Genomic DNA, 23,725 nt, shown 5'->3' on the forward strand with positions numbered 1-23,725 from the left:
CTCTTGGTTTAGGGCCCCTAAAATGCCAGGGCAGTATAGGAACCCCACAAATGACCCCATTTTAGAAAGAAGACACCCCAAGGTATTCCGTTAGGAGTATGGTGAGTTCATAGAAGATTTTATTTTTGTCACAAGTTAGCAGAAAATGACACTTTGTGAAAAAAACAATTAAAATCAATTTCCGCTAACTTGTGACAAAAAAAAAAAATCTTCTATGAACTCACCATCCTCCTAATGGAATACCTTGGGGTGTTTTCTTTCTAAAATGGGGTAATTTGTGGGATTCCTATACTGTCCTGGCATTTTAGGGGCCCTAAACCGTGAGGAGCAGTCTTGAAACGAAATTTCTCAAAATGACCTGTGAAATCCTAAAGGTACTCATTGGACTTTGGGCCCCTTAGCGCAGTTAGGGTGCAAAAAAGTGCCACACATGTGGTATCGCCGTACTCAGGAGAAGTAGTATAATGTGTTTTGGGGTGTATTTTTCCACATACCCATGCTGAGTGGGAGAAATATCTCTATAAATTGACAATTGTGTGTAAAAAAAATAAAACAATTGTCATTTACGGAGATATTTCTCCCACCCAGCATGGGTATGTGTAAAAATACACCCCAAAACACATTATACTACTTCTCCTGAGTACGGCAATACCACATGTGTGGCACTTTTTTGCAGCCTAACTGCGCTAAGGGGCCCAAAGTCCAATGAGCATCTTTAGGCTTTACAGGGGTGCTTACAATTAGGCACCCCCCAAAATGCCAGGACAGTGAACACACCCCACAAATGACCCCATTTTGGAAAGTAGACACTTCAAGGTATTCAGAGAGTAGCATAGTGAGTCCTTGGCAGATTTCATTTTTTTTTTGTCGCAAGTTAGAAGAAATGGAAACTTTTTTTTTTGTTACAAAGTGTCATTTTCCGCTAACTTGTGACAAAAAATAAAATCTTCTATGAACTCACCATGCCTCTCACTGAATACTTTGGGATGTCTTCTTTCCAAAATGGGGTCATTTGGGGGGATTTGTACTATCCTGGAATTTTAGCCCCTCATGAAACCTGACAGGTGCGCAGAAAAGTCAGAGATGCTTGAAAATGGGAAAATTCACTTTTGGCACCATAGTTTGTAAACGCTATAACTTTTACCCAATCCAATAAATATACACTGAATGTTTTTTTTTTATCAAAGACATGTAGCAGAATAACTTTCGCGCTCAAATGTATAGGAAATTTTACTTTATTTGAAAAATGTCAGCACAGAAAGTTAAAAAAGTCATTTTTTTGACAAAATTCATGTCTTTTTTGATGAATATAATAAAAAGTAAAACTCGCAGCAGCAATCAAATAGCACCGAAAGAAAGCTGTATTAGTGACAAGAAAAGGAGGTAAAATTCATTTAGGTGGTAGGTTGTATGACTGAGCAATAAACCGTGAAAGCTGCAGTGGTCCGAATGGAAAAAAAGGCTCTGGTCCTTAAGGGGTTTTATGACTGCAGTCCTTAAGTGGTTAAAAAAATCCAGTAAATATTTTACTATTACATAGCCTTAATGGGAACTCCACTAAAACAGGAATAGGAACTGAATAGGAACACTAAAAACTGCATAATTACCCCAAATTGATTTTACTGGCAGGTACAGGCAGGCCTTAAACTGATAAATTATGTACTAAAATGCCCCCTATTTTCCACGAAAATTCAGATTTTCGGTAAAATAACACAGAAGTCCACACATTTTGTGACTTGATTTACTGCATTCATATTTATGACTGAAATCTATCAGAATTGCAAACTGCATTTACCGAATGCTGTAAATGAATGTGTATGCAGTAAAACAGATGCTAACCCTTCCAATGTGTATTGTTTAAAAGGAAATAAATATGGCAGAGTCCAAAGCCCTTTCAGTTTAGGTGTGCTTTAAGAGAAGCTCATGTTCCCAACAAAATGATTTTTGTCTCCTTTAGAATACGCTGAGCTGCAGAGGATTAAACGTGAGCTGTCACTACTGCAGAAGCTATATGGCCTTTACAATGCAGTCATAGATAGTATCAATGGATATTATGAAATCCTCTGGACTGATCTGGATATTGAGAAAATCAACAATGAACTTCTGGACTTTCAGAATAGGTTGGTGTATTTTTGTTCAAAAAGGTACCACATTGTATTAATATTATCCTCTGAGGAGGAGATAATGTTTCACACTCTCTTTAAAATAACTTATCAATACTTTGCAAATAAAAAAAATAGTATTTTCTTGTTTTTGCTGGTGATTTTAAAAGCATTTTATTGACAATGTGTGAAAATATCGATTGAGAAAAGTTAATTGCATATGGGCCATTAAGGTTTTGTTGTATAGCATTTTTTTCAAATGTATTAAACAGTGGCAGTGGCACACAGCAGCCACAATAAGTGGGGAAAACTATCTGGATGTAAAAAAGTGAAAAAGTTAACCAGTTTTATTGCATTGCCTTAATTCATGTAGTTTTACTGTTAACTCCCTTTGAAAATAATGGATTGTGCCATTGTGTTTAGATTGGTATGATTTTACATCTTTTTTTTAAATAAAAATGGTTAACATATGCTTCTATATATGAAATATATTAAGATGAATTACCTTTCTTTTGCAAAGCTGTGACAAATGTATACAAAGCAGCCTCATAAATAGCTATCAACGTCCCCCCAAACATTTTTCCTCTGGAAATAAAAGGCAAAAATACAATTTTGACTCTATGAATAATCAAGTTTGGCAGCACACCTTTTTTATTGAAATGTATTGCTTGTAATTAAAATGTTGAAAAAAAATAAACAGTTTTATACTCTTTCCACAGAGATGTCTTAAATAGTAACTTTTAATAAATTGTTTTAAAATCGTTAAATCGTGTAAAATTAAATAAACTGTTCCCATAACATTACTGGGAGAGGGGAAAGAAGGAAAGCCTGCCATAATAGCCGTGAGGTTATGACACACTTGCTGTTTTTGTTTTCCATGTCTTATGTATTTATAATGTCTGTATAGCACTTTTGAGCACTTTGTTATGGTACCCCTGACAAAGCCCCTATTTTTACAGGGTGAAACATGTTGGGTTGTATGGTGGGGTGATGTGTGTTTAGATTAGATACAGTCTGGGAAAGAGGGGTTACTTATGCTGTGAGGATTTATATAGCCTCACTCACAGGACTCTGACAGGGGTCACACTTGTCTTTCAGTTTTCTACACTTTTCAGAAAACTGAAAGACAAGTGTGACCCCTGCCTTACAGCAGCTAATGTAATTTATAGAGAAAATTGAAAAATTGTGCAAGATGTCAGTTTTTTTTCTGCGCACAAAATCTGCATTCAAGTGTGACCTAGCCCATTGATTAACATGAGTTCTCAGTTGAAATCAGTTTTTAGGTGCAGAAAACGTGCAGAAAAGCCGACAAGTGTGACCCCTGCCTCTGTGAATTTCTTTCCCCTCTCCCAGTTACGCTATGGGAGCAGTTTGTTTAATTTTACAAGCTTAACAATTTTAAAACTATTTATTAACCTCTTGAGGACCGCAGTGTTAAACCCCCCTAAAGACCAGGCCAATTTTCTCTAAATTGGCCACTGCAGCTTTAAGGCCAAGCTGCAGGGCCGCACAACACAGCACACGAGTGATTTCCCCCTCTTTTCCCCCCACCAACAGAACTCTCTGTTGGTGGGGTCTGATCCCCCTCCCCAACCCCCCCCCCTTGTTTATTTTTTCTTTAATAACTATTTATGTTGTTGTTTTAGATAAAATGTACTATTTTTTTGTTTCCCCTCCTTTCCTGAAACCCCTCCCTCCCCCGAGCCAGCCAATGACGGGATCCGCTGTCATAGGCTTCAGTCTATGAGAGCCGATCGCTCTCCTATGTGCCAGGGGGACAGCCGTGTGACACATCTGTCTCCAGTACGGCTCTGCTGCTGCTGATCGCAGCGCTGTACTAAGTGAAAAGACGGCGATTCCGCCCCCCGAGCAGGAGATGCGCGCGCAGCCCCAGGACTTGACGCCACTTGGAGTTAGGCATCCTGGGGCCCATTGGCGTGACACGGTCGTTAGGTAGTTAAAATTGACGTTTTAAGACATCTCTGTGGAAAGGGTATAAAACTGTGTATTTATTACTGTATCCGTAGTGTTTTTTTCATTTAAAATGTTGATCCAGATAAGTAATTAGTGTCCTTTCTCAGTTGCACTTAAATGCACTTTAAACTTAATTTTAAGTGCAAGAAGTGTCCTGTACCATAGTTTGCAGCGGTACTGTTATGTGATAGACTGGAGCTGACTCTGTTAACTTAATTACCGGTTTCGGGCATAAGCTCTCTCAGGACATGGAGTTTAGACAGCCATAAGGTCTTCACAAGAGCACCCCACAAGGAATGATGGGCCACTATCTCTTTTGGGCAACTGACTACTTTGCTGCCTGGTGGCTAACAGGTCACAGTCCCCACTGAATGCTAAGTGCAGCAGGCTTAAGGTGGCCACACACGATACCATTTTTTTCAATTCAAGGTTTACAACCAATTTTTCTAATTGATTGTAACATTGAAAGAATCTGACCATTGTACCACATGTGTGTTAAATTTTTACCCAATTATGAATAAAAATGATTGAAAAACTCTGAGAAAATTGCTTGGGAGTATATAGAAGTAAATTGACTATCTACCTTACACCATTCAATTTTCATAAAAATTCTTCAGAAAAATCCTGCACTTCTGATCGACTTTTATCGAATAAAAACGGAAAATCTGATAGGATTTATTTTTTAATTTGAAAAAAAAAAGCTTTCGATTTTTCAGAAAATCTGATCGCTTTTATTAAATTGCCATAAAATCGGATCATTTTAATGTACAGGAGATGGTGTCTTGGTTCTAGACACATTAATTTTTTTAGGAGAGTCACTAGGACTATATATACAGAGCTCTGTCTTGAGCAATATTGCTGCTGGGGGGGGGGGGGATATTGTGTTGGGGGGGATATTGTGTAGGTGGGGGGGTCTTTATTTTATTTTTTTGCCCGTTATATTGCTCCTGACGAAATCTGTATAAGATGAAACATGTCGAGCACTGTTAGCACTGTAAAATATGTATTGCACTCTCTAAACCCTTGTATATTCTCCTGTGTTTTTTCTCCAGAGGGTGCACAGACACCCACACCTTGCCTTGTATATAGACCTTCAGCTGCATTCATTTGTTTGATGTGTGTGGTGGACCTTGATTGAGCAGTCTAGGTGTATGCAAGCAGGATGATATACAAAAGCAAATCTGCCAGCCCTGTCTTTTTGCAATATATTCCTGCACTTTTGGTCAACATGCTAACCACACACACCTGTGGTAGTATACCCTAAACAAACATCTATGCGATTAAAGGGGAACTGAAGAGAGAGGTATATGGAGACTGTCATGTTTATTTCCTTTTAGACAATACCAGTTGCCTGGCAGCCCTGCTGATCCTCTGCCTCTAATACTATTAGCCATAGCCCCTGAACAAGCATGCAGCAGATCAGGTGTTTCAGTGGTTCAGACTTATAAGTCTGATCTGACAAGACTAGCTGCATGCTTGTTTCTGGTTTTAATCAGATACTACTGCAGAGAAATAGACCAGCAGGGCTGCCAGGCAACTGGTATTGATTAAAAGGAAATAAACATGACAGCCTCCATATACCTCTCTCTTCAGTTTCCCTTTAAGTTCAGGTTTTCAGGGCTAGCTACACTCCACCAATTGGGCACCACAAAGGTACAGCAGCTTGTGCATTTTGCACATATGTAACCTAATATGTGTGTGTGTGTGTGTGTGTGGGGGGGGGGGGGGGGGATAAGCAAAGACACCCGCCTGGAGCTTTTTGAAGGCATTTGTTTGTGATACAGGTGTTTTTAGTGTACCTCACATACAATTGTATATAGAGATAAACAGGAAGAAACCGAGAGCCCGATATAGTGTAGTATGTATTGGAACCAGAAATGTAATTGACAAGTAAGTAATATACTCACAAACATGGGTTACCACGCAGGTAACCACTGTATAGGCAGGTGGGGAGATTAGACCTGTCCCCACTCAGGATTAAGATGTCGCTCTCTGTAGAAGGAAAAGAGGGTGTAACACCCTTCCACCAGGGTGGAAACTCTGAGTAGTAAGCTGTGCAGAGGCGCCAAAAGAATAAAAGTATGCTAAAAAGTTTAAAACATTTGGGTGGCGGCGGTGGACCGGTCACTCCAAAAAGGACACAAAGTTTTGTCACTTGAGAAACAGACAATTTAATTTAATACTCCACAATTAATTCGCAACGCGTTTCACGGGCACAATCCTGCTTCATCAGGCAATAGACATACGGAGTATCACTATAAAAAATGACAGAGATGGAAGCATGTCAGCAACATGCAATGTACATCTAGTTGTACAGATAATAGTGGTACATGATTATTCTGAGTGAGCACGTACATAATGTGATATGCATACAAAATTGACATGGGTAACATAGGTGATGAGGTGGAGAGGGATAATGTAAGAAGGTTGGTAGGTTTGGTATGGGTAAATGATATTGGCCAGGTGGATGGGGGTATATGTGTGTCTGGAAAGTGTCAATAGAGTGTGATGCGGTAGATGGGGGAACAAAGCTTCGTTTGTGTAAATTGATAGCTATAAGATAATTATTGTGGGCACTATGTGTAATAATATAATGCAGAATTAAGTCTGTAGAGGCCAGATAATCAAATACGGGGGGGAGGGGGGAAAAAAACCAATGAACAAATATAGAAAGAGTGGGGGAGGGGAGAAAAGGTAGAATGTATGGACTGGTAGGTATAGGAAGGTACTATGGTAAAGATCATATATAGAGGAGTGAGAGGAGAGTACATATAAAAAAATTTAGAACTCACCGGCTAGTTTGTCCAAACCACGCTTGGCACCTCTGTGCTGTGTGTCGGCGTGGGACCTGTTTAATAGCCGTAGCGTGCATTTCCGGGGTCAATCTGGAGGGTGACGATTGGCCAATCAGATTATGTGGGAGGCGGAGATGGGCTGATGGACATCGCTGCGTGCGACTCAGAGGCCGCGTTACAGCCGCGCACCTGGGTGGGTGGAACAGTGTACAGGGAGCGACTAGCCAACCCTGGCTCAGGCGCTCCTGTGTGCGTCAAGAAAAAACTGGGCGGGTGGTGGGGATATCTCGCGCTGTATGCGCATGTGCAGAAGTATGAGTACGACATGTTGGACGTGGGCAATATGCCCATGAAAGAATAGAGAATATAAACGGTGTATTAGTTGGAAAATGAAGGGGGATATAAGAGAATGGGGGGGAGAGAGAGAAAATACGAACTGAAGCTAATTAAAAATGTATAAGCAAAAGGCTACGTGAAACTGTAGAGTTAAGTTACTAATACGTGTAATGGTGGGTTAGTGCCACCTAGTGGTTGAGATTTGAATAACTAGGTACAATGTGTGTGTCTATAGAGACCTATGTACACACTTGATGATTATTTGGGTGTGTAAGCCTGTATAAATAGGAAGGGGGGCAGGTAACGGGGGGGGGGGGGGGGGGAACAAAGGGACAGAAATCCAAGGGTTACATATACAAAGACAATAATAAAAGATGGGTACATAAATGAGTGATGACAAATAGTAACAGTATCAATTGTAAAAACATGTGTGCATACAACTTATACCACATAACTGTAGATACATCCTATATGCGTATAGGTCCCGTTAAAAAGATAGACTAAGTATGTGTATACATGTGTTTTTGCGCCTTAAATTAATTGCCACATAAAATTACAAACATAAAATATTTGAAGTATAAAAGAGAAATACGACCTATCTAGAGATAAAAAATCATAAAAAATATACCTCAAATATAGCGGCTAAAAACAATCGATAATATATGATAAAACCGAGAGGACAAATAAAAAGAGAAAAAAACTGTATACTGATAGAAATTGGGTTAATAAATTTTTTCCAGAACTTCATTTAGGCCTTCTGGAGTAAGGGTTCTAAGAATTTGGATCCAATATATTTCTCGTTTTTTCAAGGAGTCAAAAGGGTCGGAGCGGTTGTGCGGAATAGATTCAATGAAAGTGATGCGAAAAAATTGGGGATTGTTGTTGTGGTGAGTGGAAAAGTGACGTGATACACTGTGTAAGGGGTATTTATTAAAAATGTTCCTTTTATGCTGCCCCACTCTACTACGGGCTGGTTGGGTAGTCCTTCCCACATACTGCAGCCGACAGGGGCATGAAATGATGTAAATGATATATTTGGAATCGCAGGTGATGGTGTCTTTTATTTGATATTCTGTGCTGGTGATGGTAGAAAAGAAAGATGTGGTGTTGTTGACAAATTGACAGGCTAGACACTTTTTATGATTGCAGGGTGCACTACCCAGTGTCTGGGTGGAAGGAGGACGTACGGTGACTGGGGGTGGTTGGCGTAATTTGCTCGGGGCTAGAAGGCCCCGGAGGTTGGGAGCCCGTCTGTAGGTAATGGCGGGTTTGTTTGGGATGATGGAACGTAAGTGAGGGTCTTGAAGGAGGATCTCCCATCTGTTATTTAGAATGTCGCGGATGGATCGATGTTGAAAACAGTATTTGGTAATGAACCGGGGTGTGTCGTTTGTCTGTGTGTTGGAGGGGGATATGGGTGGGAAATGGGTTTTTGCCTTGTATTGTGCGTCTTTTAGCAGTTTCTTAGGGTATTTTCGATCCGTAAACTTGGTTGTGAGGACTTTTGATTGGATGTTGTATTGTTGCACATCCGTGCAGTTACGGAAAATTCTTTTGTACTGGCTATATGGGATATTTTTAGTCCAGGGGCGGTGGTGGAAGCTGTCGTAGTGAATATAGTTGTTGGTATCTACCGGCCTAAAGAAGGTTTTGGTTTTAATGTATTGTAAGTCCGTGTAGAGGATGAGATCTAAAAATTCTATTGAAACTTGATCATGATGGGAGGTAAATTGCAGTCCTGCGGGGTTAGTGTTGAGGTATTTCAGGAAGGAGGGGATGAGTTCTACGGGGCCCTTCCATATGAAAATTAGATCATCTATGTATCTCTTATAGAAGATAATATTGTTGGAAAAGGGGTTGTTATGGTACAATTTGATGTGTTCCAGATAACCCATGGTTAAATTAGCATATGAAGGGGAGAACGAGCTCCCCATTGATACTCCGCTGACCTGTTGGTACACGTTATCTTGAAATGTGAAAATATTGTTGTTGAGGATGAACTCTGTACATTGGATTATGAATGATTGTTGTGTTTGTGGCATGAGGATATTAGATTCAAGGTAGTATTTCAGAGCAGTGAGTCCAAAGGAGTGTGGTATGTTTGTATATAGGGATGTTACATCGCAAGTAAGCCAGATAAGGTCCTCTTGCCAGACTGTGGATTGTAAACAGTGTATAAGGTGTTGGGAGTCCTTGAGAAACGAGGGTAGAGCCTGGACATGGGGCTGTAGGTGTGTGTCGATAAATCTCGATAAGTTGCTGGTGATGGAATCAATGCCGGAGATGATGGGTCTGCCTGGTGGTTGATGGAGGTTTTTGTGAATTTTTGGTAGATAGTAAAAGAATGGAGTTTTGGGATGATGGTTAATGATGAAATTCCTCTCATTTTTTGTGATGATGTTGTTAATTAGAGCGTCATTGATAAAATTTTTTAGAGTCTTATTAATATCCTGGGTGGGGTCTGATTGCAGTGGCTTATAGTGTCTGGGGTCGTTTAGTAGTCGATAAGATTCTTTGAGGTAGTCTGCTTTATCTAGGATGACAATCCCTCCTCCTTTATCAGCTGGTTTTATGACGATACTATGGTTGTTACGTAGGGTTCTGAAGGCTGATTTTTCAGAAAGGGACAGGTTAGAGGTGGAGGTGGTGTCTGGAGTGTTGAGGTTTTGTAGGTCATTTAAAACTAGGGCATAGAAGGTTTCGATATAATTTCCTTTGGAGGCAGTGGGATAGAAGCGTGAGCGGCCTTTGAGTTTGGTGTTTATGTATTTTTCTGTCTCAATTTCGGTTGAGGATATGGATACTATGGGGAGTGAATCATTGTTAGTAATGATGAGCTCAGTGGAATCAGAAGGTGGTGGTGTAGTATTAAGGTTCTTGATGGCAAAGTGTCTTTTGAGGGTAAGTTTACGGATGTAGGTATTGAGATCACTGAATAATTCGAATAAATTGGATTGGTTGGTGGGGCAAAACGATAGGCCTTTTTCAAGCAGGCCGGTCTCGTGCTTTGTGAGGATATGGCTGGACAAGTTGAAAATGCTTCTTTTGGTCTCAGGGGTGGGGGCAGGGTAAGTAGTCGGGGGTTGATGCATTATCGTTTGTTTCTTTTTTCTTTTCCCTCTGCCTCCTCGTTTTCTAAGTCGGACAGTGAGCGTTTCGTTCTCTTGGGTGTGGGCTGTAGGAGGGAGCGGGTTGATATGGGGCTGGGCAGTTGGGTGGCTAGCATGGTTTGTGATAGAGAGGCAGGTAGTTCTAAAAAAGAGGATGATAGGGCTTGGTTTTGTTGTACCTTATTTTCTGAGTGTTGGGATACTCTTGGTATAAAGAGCTTGCAGATGGTGGATTGTTGTGGTATAGGGGAAGTGGAGTTGAGTGGTGGCGTAGTTGGGTCTGAGGTGGTGGGGGAGTTGGGGCCTGAGGTGTAAGTGCTGAACTGGGAAATTCTGAGGTGATTAGCACATGTGTCGTTGGCGGGGGGTAGGTTGGAGGAGGGACTGTCATTCCTCGGAAGTATGTTGGAGTCAGGAATGTGTATAGTGGTAAGGCTTTGTGGGGGGCAGGAGTTAGTGAAATTGAATGACATTGGAATGGGTTTAGTTGTAATCTTGTCCTGGTCGGCCGCAGCATGTGGGTTCTTAGTCTTAGTATTCTTAGGTGTGGGATTGGAGGGATTAGCGTGAGCCGGCCTGGGTTTCGACAAGGTCTGGCGTGGTGTTCTGGAAGTGTTTTTTAGAGTGCTGGGTTTCTTATATGTAAAGCTATTTGGTGGTGGTGGTGCTAATTTGGGGAAAGTGGTGGTGTTTTTAGGAAAGGTGTTGTGTGTGATGATGGGTGGTGGAGTGCTTATGGCGTTAGTTTTGATGATGGGAGGGGGTGGGAAGGGTGGGTAGGCGTAAGGTGTGGGTCTGGGAAGGTTGATGCTCATGAGGGGTGGTGGGGGAAAGGGTGGGACTGTGCCTGGTGCTAGTGGTGCTGGTGCTTTTAGTGTACCTCACATACAATTGTATATATAGTCCTAGTGACTCTCCTAAAAAATTGCTGTGTCTAGAACCAAGACACCATCTCCTGTACATTTGTATGACTTTGAATCAATACATGATTCTCGTGTTGCATTTATCCTTTTCCTGTACATATATCGGCATTGTTTGTCAGTTTATTTGGACAAGGACAGGAATGTTTGGTGCCAAACTTGCCATGTGTGCATAAAGTCTTACATGCTTACCTCACATGATTGTAAGCTGTAAGGCAGGGGTCTCAAACTCAATTTACCTGGGGGCCGCAGGAGGCGAAGTCAGGATGAGGCTGGGCCGCATAAGGAATTTCACAATCGCGGTGCATCGCCACCTCTGCCCGCCCCTCTCACTCTTCCTTCACAGAGAGGGGCGGGGAGAGGCGGCGATCCGTGCGGCGATTGACGTCAGGAGGGGCAGAGCTGAAGCTGAAAGCTTTGCCCCTTCCAGGAAATGCCGGCGGATTGCCGGTGATTTGGGGGCTCTGCAGCCTTCATTTAGCGGCGGATTACTTGGGAGCACTGAAGTGAACTATAAGGAAGCTTTTGCCAGTGAGGGCCACAAAATATTGTATCTAGGGCCGCAAATGGCCCGCGGGCCGCGAGTTTGAGACCCCTGCTGTAAGGTGTTACACACATTAACAAACACTTAAAGCCACTGTCAGCCTTAGCAAAACCATAAAGCCACAGTCAGTCTTGTACACATGAGCAGGCTGATGGTGTGGAGGAGGGTTATTTTGACAGGTACACTTCACCTGGCTTAGACCAGTATATTTTGAAAAAATCGTGCCTATTGTAGTATTGTTCCAGTCTTAAGCAAATCTGTCCACTCTATGTTGATCTAATCGAAAATTAATTGAACCACTAGCCTTGTACCACTCCATGCAATGCTATGCTGCTGTTTCCCCCTTTCTCAGTCATTGAAGATTATCCAACATACCTGATTCCTGGTTTGCTTTATAAACTGACCAAAATCCATTGAAAGTTGATTGATCAGGTACATTGGAGAGCAATAGGTCACTAATAAATGTAATGAAAGTGACTGAATGAGTTGGACACCCTAATAGATGTGAAATACATTTTTTTTTTCGTTTATAGCTTTTTGAATTTTCTTGCAGTTAAAAAAAAAAAAACTCTGGAAAATGCATTCAAAATATGAATGTCAAAATGTATGTGAAATACCTACCTGTATAAAGCAGAGAGGATTGCAATCTGATTCTGTCAGTTCCAACAGCCTTTGGATACAAAGTACTGGCACATTTCTCATTTTATGCTATGTTTTATAGAAAAAGTAGCAAATGAAACAATGTTGTAGCCGGGTCAAAAAGCTCAAAAGATGAATTCCCCTATTACTGAGCAGCAGAATTCTTTTGCAGCAGTCTTTTTTTTTTGCCTTAGCATTAAAAAAAACCTGATTGAAGAGTAGTTACTGTATACTTTCTGTGAGCTAGTATTTTGACTTTTTGCTATGTTTACCCTGAAGCCGTTTTTGATGCAATTGCCTTTACATTTTTGCATTTAACATTCTGTTAAATACACCCAGATATGTGAATTCTCATGCCAGTTATCTATATTCTACATAAGTCTCTGCTGAGTCAAAAGCTCAGTCACATAGATATTCACAGAGAGCCATTGTTTAACCAATTACCAAACTGACAGACTTGCACTTGAACTGATACATTTGTTTCCCAGCCTGACCATCACTGATGAGATTTCGAGACAATCATTCCTTAAAGGACCACTATCACGAAACAAACTAATGGTGGCCACTAATGATCCAATCATTTTCATCCAATCTTACCATTTCTATGTAATATAGGGGACTGCCTATAGTATCCATTCACTATATATTCACTCATTTTACTCTTCTACTACATAGATTTGGTAAGATTGGATGAAACAGGTTGGATCATTAGTGGCCACCATAAGTAACTGATGGTATAATCCTTCCCTCAGCCCCAGTCTTTCCCAACTGCAGGGCAGAGAGTGGGGGCTGCGGGGGCCTGATCAGCCTAGAGATAGCACGAGAATTTATGGCAGTTGGGAAAGACTGGTGCCGAGGGAAGGATTATACCATCAGTTACTTCGTTTGTTTACAACCTGTGACCAGGCTTCCCCTGTGATGGATTTATAGACACAGAAGTCCGTCAGCGGGAGTGCAGGGATTGACGTGTGCAGTATACAGTGTCATATGGATCTTTAAAGGGCCATGCTAGAAATTGAAATAAATTACACTGTCAATATTCTGTATGGTTGCTATAACTACTGTGGGGGTGTTTGAAAATATAATGTTTTGTGGTAGTGGTTCTTTAACCACTTGCCGACCGCGCACTCATACCGCGCGTCGGCAAAGTGGCAGCTGCAGGACCTGCAGGCTAATTAATTAGGAAGCAGCCGCTCGCGCGAGCGGCTGCTTCCTGTCAATTCACGGTGGGGGGCTCCGTGAATAGCCTGCAGGCCGCCGATCACGGCTCGCAGGCTAAATGTAAACACAAGCGGAAATAATCCGCTTTGTTTACATTTGTACAACGCTGCTAACAGTAGCAGCGTTGTACTGGATCAGCGATCCCCGGCCAATCAGCGGCCGGGGATCGCTGTCACATGACAGGCAGGAGCCTGTTTGAGGCTGCACAGGACAGATCCGTTCCTGTGCAGCCTCGGATCTCCGGGGAAGGGAGGGAGGAGAGGGAGAGGGGGAATCCTGCGGTGGAGGGGGCTTTGAGGTGCCCCACCCGCCAGCCACACGCAGGCAGGAGCGATCAGACCCCCCCAGCACATCATCCCCCTAGTGGGGAAAAAAAGGGGGCGATCTGGTCGCTCTGCCTGGTGTTTGATCTGTGCTGAGGGCTGTAGAGCCCACCCAGCACAGATCAGCAAATACAGCGCTGGTCCTTAAGGGGGGGTAAAGGCTGGGCCATCAAGTGGTTAAAAAGAAACTTTAGCGAAAAGGGGAAAAAAATAAATCAGTACATTACAAAGTGAGAAGGTAAAAAATAGAAGAGAGATCAAGAAATGATTGATATTTGTTTGATCCACAATGAGCCTGCAGGATCATCTATACTAGTGGCAAACAAGAAAAAACTAGACCGCACCAACTGCCATTAATTATAACCACACCCACTAACATTGTAATATAGATATACATATGCACAAAGGGAGATACTGGTTGTTTGGCAGTAGGAAACAGCTGTTATATTCCACCGTGTAACAAGGTTCACAGGCAGGAAATTGTCAAGATCTAGTCCTGACATCACACCGTGGGAGGTCTTTCACCACAGTATGAGCCATACAGTCCCTCCTGATCTATTTGAGAAAGGGTAAAGTTTTCTCATGGGAAAGGGGGTATCAGCTACTAACTGGGATGACATTCAATCCTTGGTTGCAGTTCCGCTTTAAGCATGAAACAAAGCTGTGTATGTAATAAGCAAGTATGACCATCCTCTTATACAGACATTATAGCAAACTATGTGCAAAATAAATTTAAAATGTACCCAAAGTGGGAAAAAAAGTTTTTAAAATATACTTACATCGGTATTTTAAAGACTTTTCAGACCCCTCTAAGCTACTTTATTTGCCCAGCCTCCCATTGATCTTGCCGCTGTATGCCCCATTCCTGCAGGCAACTGGGACCAGTGGGAGCCTGACGCCTGCTCAATATGCTCTGCACACCCCTCTGTATCATGCTGCCTTATGGTTGTGCATAGCAGCCATGGCTGGGAGTGTCCTGGACATGTGCAGTTTGGAAAGAATTGGATCTACTCAGACCCAGGATGCTCCTGGCAATGGCTGGGATGCACAGCCGTGTGGTAGGATGTGCAGAGATATCACACAACTTGAGTTCCACACTGGGCATACAGCGGCAAGATACAGGGATTGCCGGAAGAAAGAAGTAGCCTGGAGGAGTCTGAAGAGTTTCTACCACACTGAGATAAGTATATATTAAAAATGTTGTTTCACCTCAGGTTTACTTTATGAAAACAAACATTTTGTACATTCAAATGATTGATAAAAAAAAATCAGCAATAAGTATAAAGTACACTAAAAACAGTTAAAAAAGGGAGGTAGCAGGGGTCGAGTCGGGCATGAACGCGGGTGGACAACGTCCCCCTTTTTTTTATCAGAGGGTGGACATCGTCCACCCTAGCATCTATAGTGGAAACATCCACTCTAGCATCTATAGTGGAGGGGAGCAGCGCAGAGAAGGGAAGCTGTGGGCACAGCGGGGAAGGGGGGACGTCTCCCCCCTCCTTCCTTCACCTAGGGGGCTCCCCCTCCCTCGCTCTCCCCTCCCGAAGTCTTGTGTGGCAGCTGGCAGCGGGCGGAACTTACCTCCGTCTCGTTCCAAGCGCCAGAAGTTATGGTGCCGCTGCTCTGGTCTGGACCAGACCAGACTAGCGGCAAATCCAGAGACCATCCCGTGCCTGCAACGAGACAGAGGTAAGTTCCGCCCGATGCCAGCCGCCGCACAAGACTTAGTTCTTGAGGGGAGAGCGAGGGAGGGGGAGCCCCAAGGTGAGGGAAGGAGGGGGGAGATGCCCCCCCTTCCCCACCGCTGTCCCTACAGCTCTCCTTCTCTGCACTGCTCCCCTCCTGCTGGGGGGACACCTGGCTACCTATTCTGGGGACATATACCCCTGCCTACATATACTGGGGACATATACCCCTGACTACATATACTGGGCACATATACCCCTGACTACATGTACTGGGCACATATACCCCTGGCTACATATACTGGGGACATATACCCCTGGCTACATATACTGGCCACATATACCCCTGGCTACATATACTGGGCACATATACCCCTGGCTACATATACTGGGCACATATACCCCTGGCTACATATACTGGGCACATTTACCCCTGGCTACATATACTGGGCACATATACCCCCTGCCTACATATACTGGGGACAACTGTACACCTGGCTACATATACTGGGGACTACTATACACCTGGCTACTTATGGAACATATACACCTGGCCACCTTTTCTGGGGACATCTATACACCTGGCTACCTATTCTGGGGACATTATACACCTGGCTACCTATTCTGGGGATAACTATACTCATGGCTACTTATACTGGGGACACCTATAGACCTGGCTACCTATGCTGGGGGTACCTATTTTGGGGGAACTGCTGTCAGATTATCTGCATTTTTGGGGAACCTCTGTTAACATATTAAGTGTATTTTGAGGAAACGTTGCCAGATTATGTGTATGTTAGGGGAACGGCTGCTGCCAGATTACGCGTATTTCGAGGAACTGCTGCCAGATTGTGTATGTTTGGGGAACGGCTGCTGCCAGATTACGCGTACTTTGGGAAACTGCTTCCAGATTGTGTATGTTTGGGGGACCACTGCTGTCAGATTACATGTATTTTTGGGTGATCCGCTGCCAGGTTTTGCATATTTTGGGGAACTGCTTCCAGATTATGTGTATGCTGGGGGAACTGCTGCTGCCACATTGTCTATTTTGGGGGAACAACTGCCATATTATCTGTATTTTGGAGGAACTTCTACTAGATTACGTGTCTTTTTGGTGAAATGCTGTCAGATTACATCTATTTTTGGGGGATACAAACTTCAGAGCTCAAACTTCCCCAGCAGACCTTTTACATCACTGTTAAGGTCATGTATATTTGGCCCCACCCATGACCACGCCCATGTTATGCTTGGCCATGCCCATTTTTGGCGCCCCGCGCAAGGTGCGACGCAGGGGTTTTTGGGGTGAGTCCACTCACCTCTTTTCATAGGACTAGACCCTTGGGAGGTAGTAGTGGACTTACCTACCCTAAGAAGGACACTGACAGTCTCATAAAAAATAACTTTATTCTGTTACAAAAGTGAAGTTGTAAAGTTTTTTTTATGAGACCAGTTAGTGTCCTTCTTTGGGGAGGTAAGTCCATCACTACCTCCTTTTTTAACCAGTTTTTAGTGTATTTTTACTTATTGGCAGCTCTGTTTTTATTGATCATTCTACCCTTGGTGGAGGTGTGTCACCCTTTGCTTCCAGTCTACTACAAAGAGCGAATTCTTTACCCGCGTGGGGTTAGGCTTGTTCTTCTTATCTGCACATACAATGGTTACCTTTGAGGTAACCCACACTTGTGAGTAAACTCTATTCCATATTGTAAATAACTAGTCAATGAGATGCAAATCTCACTGGTCAATGAGATGCAAATAATTGAATGCAGGATTATGCAAAGTTTGTATGCAAATGTATGCAGCTTGTAAATTGACCAATCAAATGTTACCTCAGATTTGATTGATTTATTTTCAGCTGCATACATTTACATACAAAATGTGCATAATGCTGCATCAACTTGAAATTATTTCCATCTCATTGACCATCCCTACTATTAATCCTTGACCATTTACATCCAACACTATAGTGGGCTTTTGTCGACACCCCCTTCCCCCATTTTGTTTTTAAAATTTCTGCACATGGAGTAGATAATAACGTAAATCTTATTGTTTTCATGTACTGTTTGAATTGTATTGGCTAGGTTCCATTAGTGGCCATTTTCACATAAGGATATGTTAAAATTTGAAACACTATATAGTTTCAGTCTGTCGTTTATATACATGTCTACATCAAGGATGTAGTTGTTTGACTCACATGCTATACACTAGTTTTCTGGCACTGTAAGTGAGGGGACAGTGATTTGATCGATTTCTGTTGGAATTTACTCAGTGATATAAGATGGTTAATGAGTAATCCCTCATGAGGAGGTGGACTAGTCCAAAATATTTTCTCTAGGAGAAATGCAGTTCTAATAAGTATGTGTACACATGTATTTTACATTTTACATTTTTTCACAATAGTGGTGCTTTAAGTAAAACAATAAAAATAGATTATGATGATTGTTCTGGGCGATTTCTCTGCTTTGGAGACAGTTTTCTTTTTCACCTGTGTTTATATGTCAGTCCCTTAGAATTTGAAGTCACATTCATGTATAAGGGACAAGTGTCATTAGGCTTCCTTGTTATTTTTTTGTTTTATATTCTGGAAAGTCTCAGTTTTTTAAAGCTAACTCGAGCCAGTTAATAATTAAAAAAAAACAACTACCTGATCTGGGGGACTGGCCGGATCAGGTAGAGCCCCTTACTGCCGCTTCCCTCCACTCCTGTGTCCAGTAATCCTCCAGACCTGGGGTCACGATGCTACAGAATTAGCTTGGAGGAGAGAACAGAGCACTGAATAGAGTGGAAGAGGCAGGGGAAGGCGGGGAATGGGCAGAGAAAGTGAGACAGCGCAGAGACGCGGGAAGGGGTGTTACACAGGAGTGCCTCTCCTGCAAGGGACGCCCCTTCCCCATTAGTCTACCGACAAGCCACCTTGTCAGTAGATTCGGGGGGGAGGGGAGGGGGTTGCAGCAGGGTGCAGGAGGCACAGAGAAAGGCATGGAGCAGACACAAAGGCATCCCATATGGAAGTGCACATGTTCCATTTAACTAAAAAATATCTGCCTCGGGTATACTTTATGGGCCTGAGGCCACTAACGCAGTTGTGTCGGCTTCTGTCCGCTTTTCAGCTTCAATAACATTGATGTGTAACTGAAAAGCGGACACAATTGCGTCAGTAGGCACAGGCCCTAAATGTTATGTTTAATTTGGGGTTCTGATCATCTTAATGAATCATCACAGTGTAATATGTTCTTATCGAGATTCTGTGTTCTTATTCAGTATTATTTATTCGTTGTTATCTTAGTGTTTAAAAAAACTAACATTGATCTTCTCCATTGTAGAATTCGTAAGCTGCCCAAAGCCCTGAAGGAGTGGCAAGCATTTAATGACCTTAAAACCAGCATAGATGATTTCAGTGAAAGCTGTCCTCTGCTTGAGATGATGTCAAACAAAGTAATGCTATCAACTTTGTACTGCTTGTATTTTATACATTGTATAATGCTAGTAATATTACAACTATATTTTCCTTGATTATATAACAATAAAAACATGATTTCCACTTGTTTAAAGGAGAATACTAAAAAGTAGTTAATTTAAACTTACTCCAGTATACTAGAGTTTTCAGTAAATTTTGTTTTAGAAATGTTTCAAATCAGGATTTTTGGGTGTTCATTTATAGTAGCATAGAAGGACTTTGTGAACTTTAGCCATAATTCAGCATCTGTCTCAGGTGTACTGATAACATGGAGGGGGGGGGGGTGAGAAAGCAGTCAGTTTGAGCTAAGAAGAGCTATTATGCTTGGAATACACGGTGAGATTTTTTTAGCAGATTTACTGTCCAATCAATTTTCCGATAATTTTCGAATAGTTTTTTCGATCGTTTTTCATTCACTTCTATGAGAAATCAATCAGAAAAACAATCGAAAATCAGATCGGACCTGTCGGAATTAATTTATCGGACCATCTATCTGCCTCATGGTGTATTCCCAGCATTAGCATAATGCTGAAACATAGCGTGCAAAATCATAGACCTATGCAGGTGAATGAAGCTCTGCCGAATCTGCTAACAGATATTTTATGATTATTAGGGGTGTGGCTTCAGGAGGAAGTAGATGCTGGCAAAGTACATTATGCGTTTACACAGACAAAGGCCACATGCACACCATAGGTCTACTTTAAGGCTTTGAGAAACTGATTGCAATTTGCTTTTAGACCGAGATATTATGCCCATCTGTCTTTGCTGTATGGTACAGTGGCCCTATTGGATTGTGCTGTCAGTGATGTAGGGTTGACGAATCCCCCTATTTTTTGACACTCCCAGGCACCGTCATACTGACTGTTGGAATAGTGGCACCTCACATCAATATACAATTATCATCTTAAAAAATTATGCCAAAACTGTGTATGTTGAGTGAACTATATAACAACTATGCAAAGTGTCATACCACTGAAAGTGAAAAAGCCCCAGTACTGAGAGTGGTTTGTTCTAGAAGTAGTGTTGAAGTTTTTCATCTACAGGGCCTTATGTATCCATGTACACCATCTTGCACTGTTTCACAGTTACAGATGTACCTTTTCATCCTTGAAAATACAGTGGAGTCTTCCCAGGTGCTGAGAGTGCAAGCCCACCTGAACCAGCGGTTGGCCGTATTTCATAAACCCCACCCCAATTGAATAAATATCAAAATAAAAACTCCTAGGCCAGATTTGTAACGCCTCCAAGGAGTTGCTGGCTGAGACTTGGAGATCTATTACACCTGCAAGGGCAGAACTAATTCATAAGGTTCACTCCATTTTCATTCTGGAATTCTGGAGAAAATTACCTCTGTAATCAGATAATCTACCCCTTGTTTGACAAAATCTGGTACCCCTGTGCTGAATGGACAGCACTCCACAGCCCCAATGGCCCTATCTATCAAAGTTCTTGATTAGTTATTTAACGTTTGTTGTCAATTGTAATTTGCATCTTTTGATAATGGTATCCACATTACATGCTAGTTCTAATGTGTAGTTTTCATGATGTGACCTGTATCTATTCTGCAATATTCTGCGCATGAAAAAAGGGCGCCGTGAAAAAATGGCCTGACTTATTAACGAATTTGGCGCCAGGTATTAATGAAATTTAATAACGAGAACAATTGTTGTCAAGCTTTATTAACGATATTTACTGTTGCAAAAAAACGAGATATAATAACGAATAAATATTAACGTAAATGTTGTTGCGTTTTTCGTCAATACTGCTTAACCCAACCCTACCCTCACACAAAACCCTCCCCAGGTGTTGCCTAAAACTAACCACACCCCTAGTGGCGCCTAACCCTAACCACCCCCCTGGTAGTGCCTAACCCCCACCCCTGGTGTTGCGCTTAAAACTAACCACCGCCTAGGTGGTGCCTAATCCTAACTATTCCCCCTGGTGGAGCCTAACCCTAACCACCTCCTCTGCAGAAACACCCTTTTACATATATTAACGATAATACCTTTGAAAACATAAAATCTGTACTTATTAACAAAATAATATGACAAAAACTATAATGTCATAAACTTCTAAAATGATAACCACCTCAAAAACTATAATGTTCTAATGTTATTAACAACATTTTTGTGGTGCCCTTTTTTCTGCTTTTTTCACCGTATTAACGATAATTGCATTAAAGTCTATGCACCCTTTTCATCCACCCTCAGCTGGCGCCCTTTTTTCCTGCTACCGCAATATTTTGTCTGTATCACTTCTCTTATGTTATTTTCATAAAAATGCTAATTAAAAGAAAGTTAAAAGAAAGAAAATACAGTGAGGCAGTTGTATCACAATCAGTGTCATTAAACTGGAGCAACAAGGGAACTGCTACTCAGGGCAACCAATTAAGTTGCAGCTGGGAAGTGAAAGAAGTCTTCTAATTGGTAGCTCTGGTTAACTGCTCAACTTTTGCTCCAGTTCTTATTGCACTGGTCTATATAAATCAGGGCTTCTTTTGTTGTAACAGCCAGTGTAGACATATTTTACCTCCTGTGTGTCAATTCCCTTGTAGTTACGTGTTGTTTTCTTTTTGGCGTATAGATGATTGCTGTGTCACACTATCATCTCTCATGCTGCCATTTTGTTTCATTGACAGGCAATGATGAAGAGGCACTGGGATAGAATTTCACAACTCACTGGCCACACTTTTGATGTCGAGTCTGAAAGTTTCTCCTTGAGAAACATAATGGAAGCCTCACTGCTAAAATACAAAGAGGATATTGAGGTAAAAAATGAAATACTGTGATGTGTATACTTATGTTTTTTCGCCCCTTAACAATAATAGACAAATTCTAATCAAATAATGAAACTGGATGCCTTTTTATTTTATTACCAGAAGATAAATTAGTTTTACAGAGTACCCTAGAAATGGCCTCGATTCATCAACACTTAGCAAATTTGTTAACAACAGTTTGGTAAAATACAGAATTTGTTAACTTCATTTCAGGATTCATCAAAGTTATCTACAGCTGTTAGCGAACATTCGTTAACGATTCGGTAACGATTCGCTAAAACGGAAGAAAGTGCAATTCATGAAAAAGAAAGTGGGCGTGGTTTAGCGTTACCTTTAGGATTAGTTATCTCCTTCACTGCTCTGTCGTTATTCCTGTCAGATCATTGCTGACAGAGAAGATGGAGCCATTTGAAGTGGTTATGTATCAGCTGAGAGTGATTCAAAGGTGCAGAAGGGCAAGAATAAGGTCTGCAACCATATAAATTTGTAAGAGAATAGATTTATTTGCTATAACACGACATTTGCATTTCTCTTGAACCATCTTGTAAGAGAACACAGGCAGTGCCAGGGTTAACTAATTTTGCTAGCTGCACTATCATTTTTTAGAAAAGGCTCCTATCAAATTGTGGGATTGTCCCAACCACTTCCAGAATCCTGGTCCAGGTGTTAAGCCCTATTCAGAATGTTGCTACGTAGTGCTCAAAGGACTGCCTTTTACCCACAATTGCATGGGAATCTTATGGCCTTGTGTTAAATTACCGCTGTAAAATGGAAATATCGACACGTTACCGAATGGTTACCGAATTGTTATCGAATTCACACCGAATGCCGAAAAACCTTGATGAATACAACTAGAAATCGCTAAACTTCGAATTCGGTAATTTAACAAACTGGAAAAAGTTATCTCAAAGACAATGATGAATCGAGGCCATGGTGACTTAAAACTACTAGGATATTGACCTCGATTCATCATTGTCTTTGAGATAACTTTTTCCAGTTTGTTAAATTACCGAATTCGAAGTTTAGCAATTTCTAGTTGTATTCATCAAGGTTTTTCGGCATTCAGTGTGAATTCGATAACAATTCGGTAAACATTCGGTAACGTGTCGATATTTCCATTTTACAGCGGTAATTTAACACAAGGCCATAAGATTCCCATGGAATTGTGGGTAAAAGGCAGTCCTTTGAGCACTATGTAGCAACATTCTGAATAGGGCTTAACACCTGGACCAGGATTCTGGAAGTGGTTGGGACAATCCCACAATTTGATAGGAGCCTTTTCTAAAAAATTATAGTGCAGCTAGCAAAATTAGTTAACCCTGGCACTGCCTGTGTTCTCTTACAAGATGATTCAAGAGAAATGCAGATGTCGTGTTATAGCAAATACATCTATACTCTTACAAATTTATATGGTTGCACACCTTATTCTTGCCCTTCTGCGCCTTTGAATCACTCTCAGCTGATACATAACCACTTCAAATGGCTCCATCTTCTCTGTCAGCAATGATCTGACAGGAATAACGACAGAGCAGTGAAGGAGATAACTAATCCTAAATGTAACGCTAAACCACGGCCACTTTCTTTTTCATGAATTGCACTTTCTTCCGTTTTAGCGAATCGTTACCGAATCGTTAACGAATGTTCGCTAACAGCTGTAGATAACTTTGATGAATCCTGAAATGAAGTTAACAAATTCGGTATTTTACCAAACTGTTGTTAACAAATTTGCTAAGTGTTGATGAATCGAGGCCATTGTAAGAAGCTTAAAGGGAACAAAATGTCCTTATGCTGTATAAATATGCCTCCTTGTGAAGTGAAAAAAGGGTGTTAAGGGAATTACATA

General features: G+C 41.6%; 1 protein-coding gene across 3 annotated transcripts in view; it reads left to right on the forward strand.

Moving 5' to 3' along the window:
- The window catches only part of LOC137518608 (dynein axonemal heavy chain 5-like), a 553,928-nt gene that overhangs the window by 158,979 nt on the left and 371,224 nt on the right, over positions 1 to 23,725 (forward strand). For all 3 annotated transcript variants that reach the window (XM_068236692.1, XM_068236695.1, XM_068236693.1), the window contains exons 32-34: positions 1,958 to 2,120; positions 18,973 to 19,084; positions 21,745 to 21,873. In XM_068236692.1, the coding sequence (XP_068092793.1) occupies positions 1,958 to 2,120; positions 18,973 to 19,084; positions 21,745 to 21,873 (404 nt within the window). The remainder of the gene's footprint in view (positions 1 to 1,957; positions 2,121 to 18,972; positions 19,085 to 21,744; positions 21,874 to 23,725) is intronic.

The sequence above is a fragment of the Hyperolius riggenbachi genome, chromosome 5 (assembly GCF_040937935.1).
Source record: "Hyperolius riggenbachi isolate aHypRig1 chromosome 5, aHypRig1.pri, whole genome shotgun sequence".
Lineage (NCBI taxonomy): Eukaryota > Metazoa > Chordata > Amphibia > Anura > Hyperoliidae > Hyperolius > Hyperolius riggenbachi.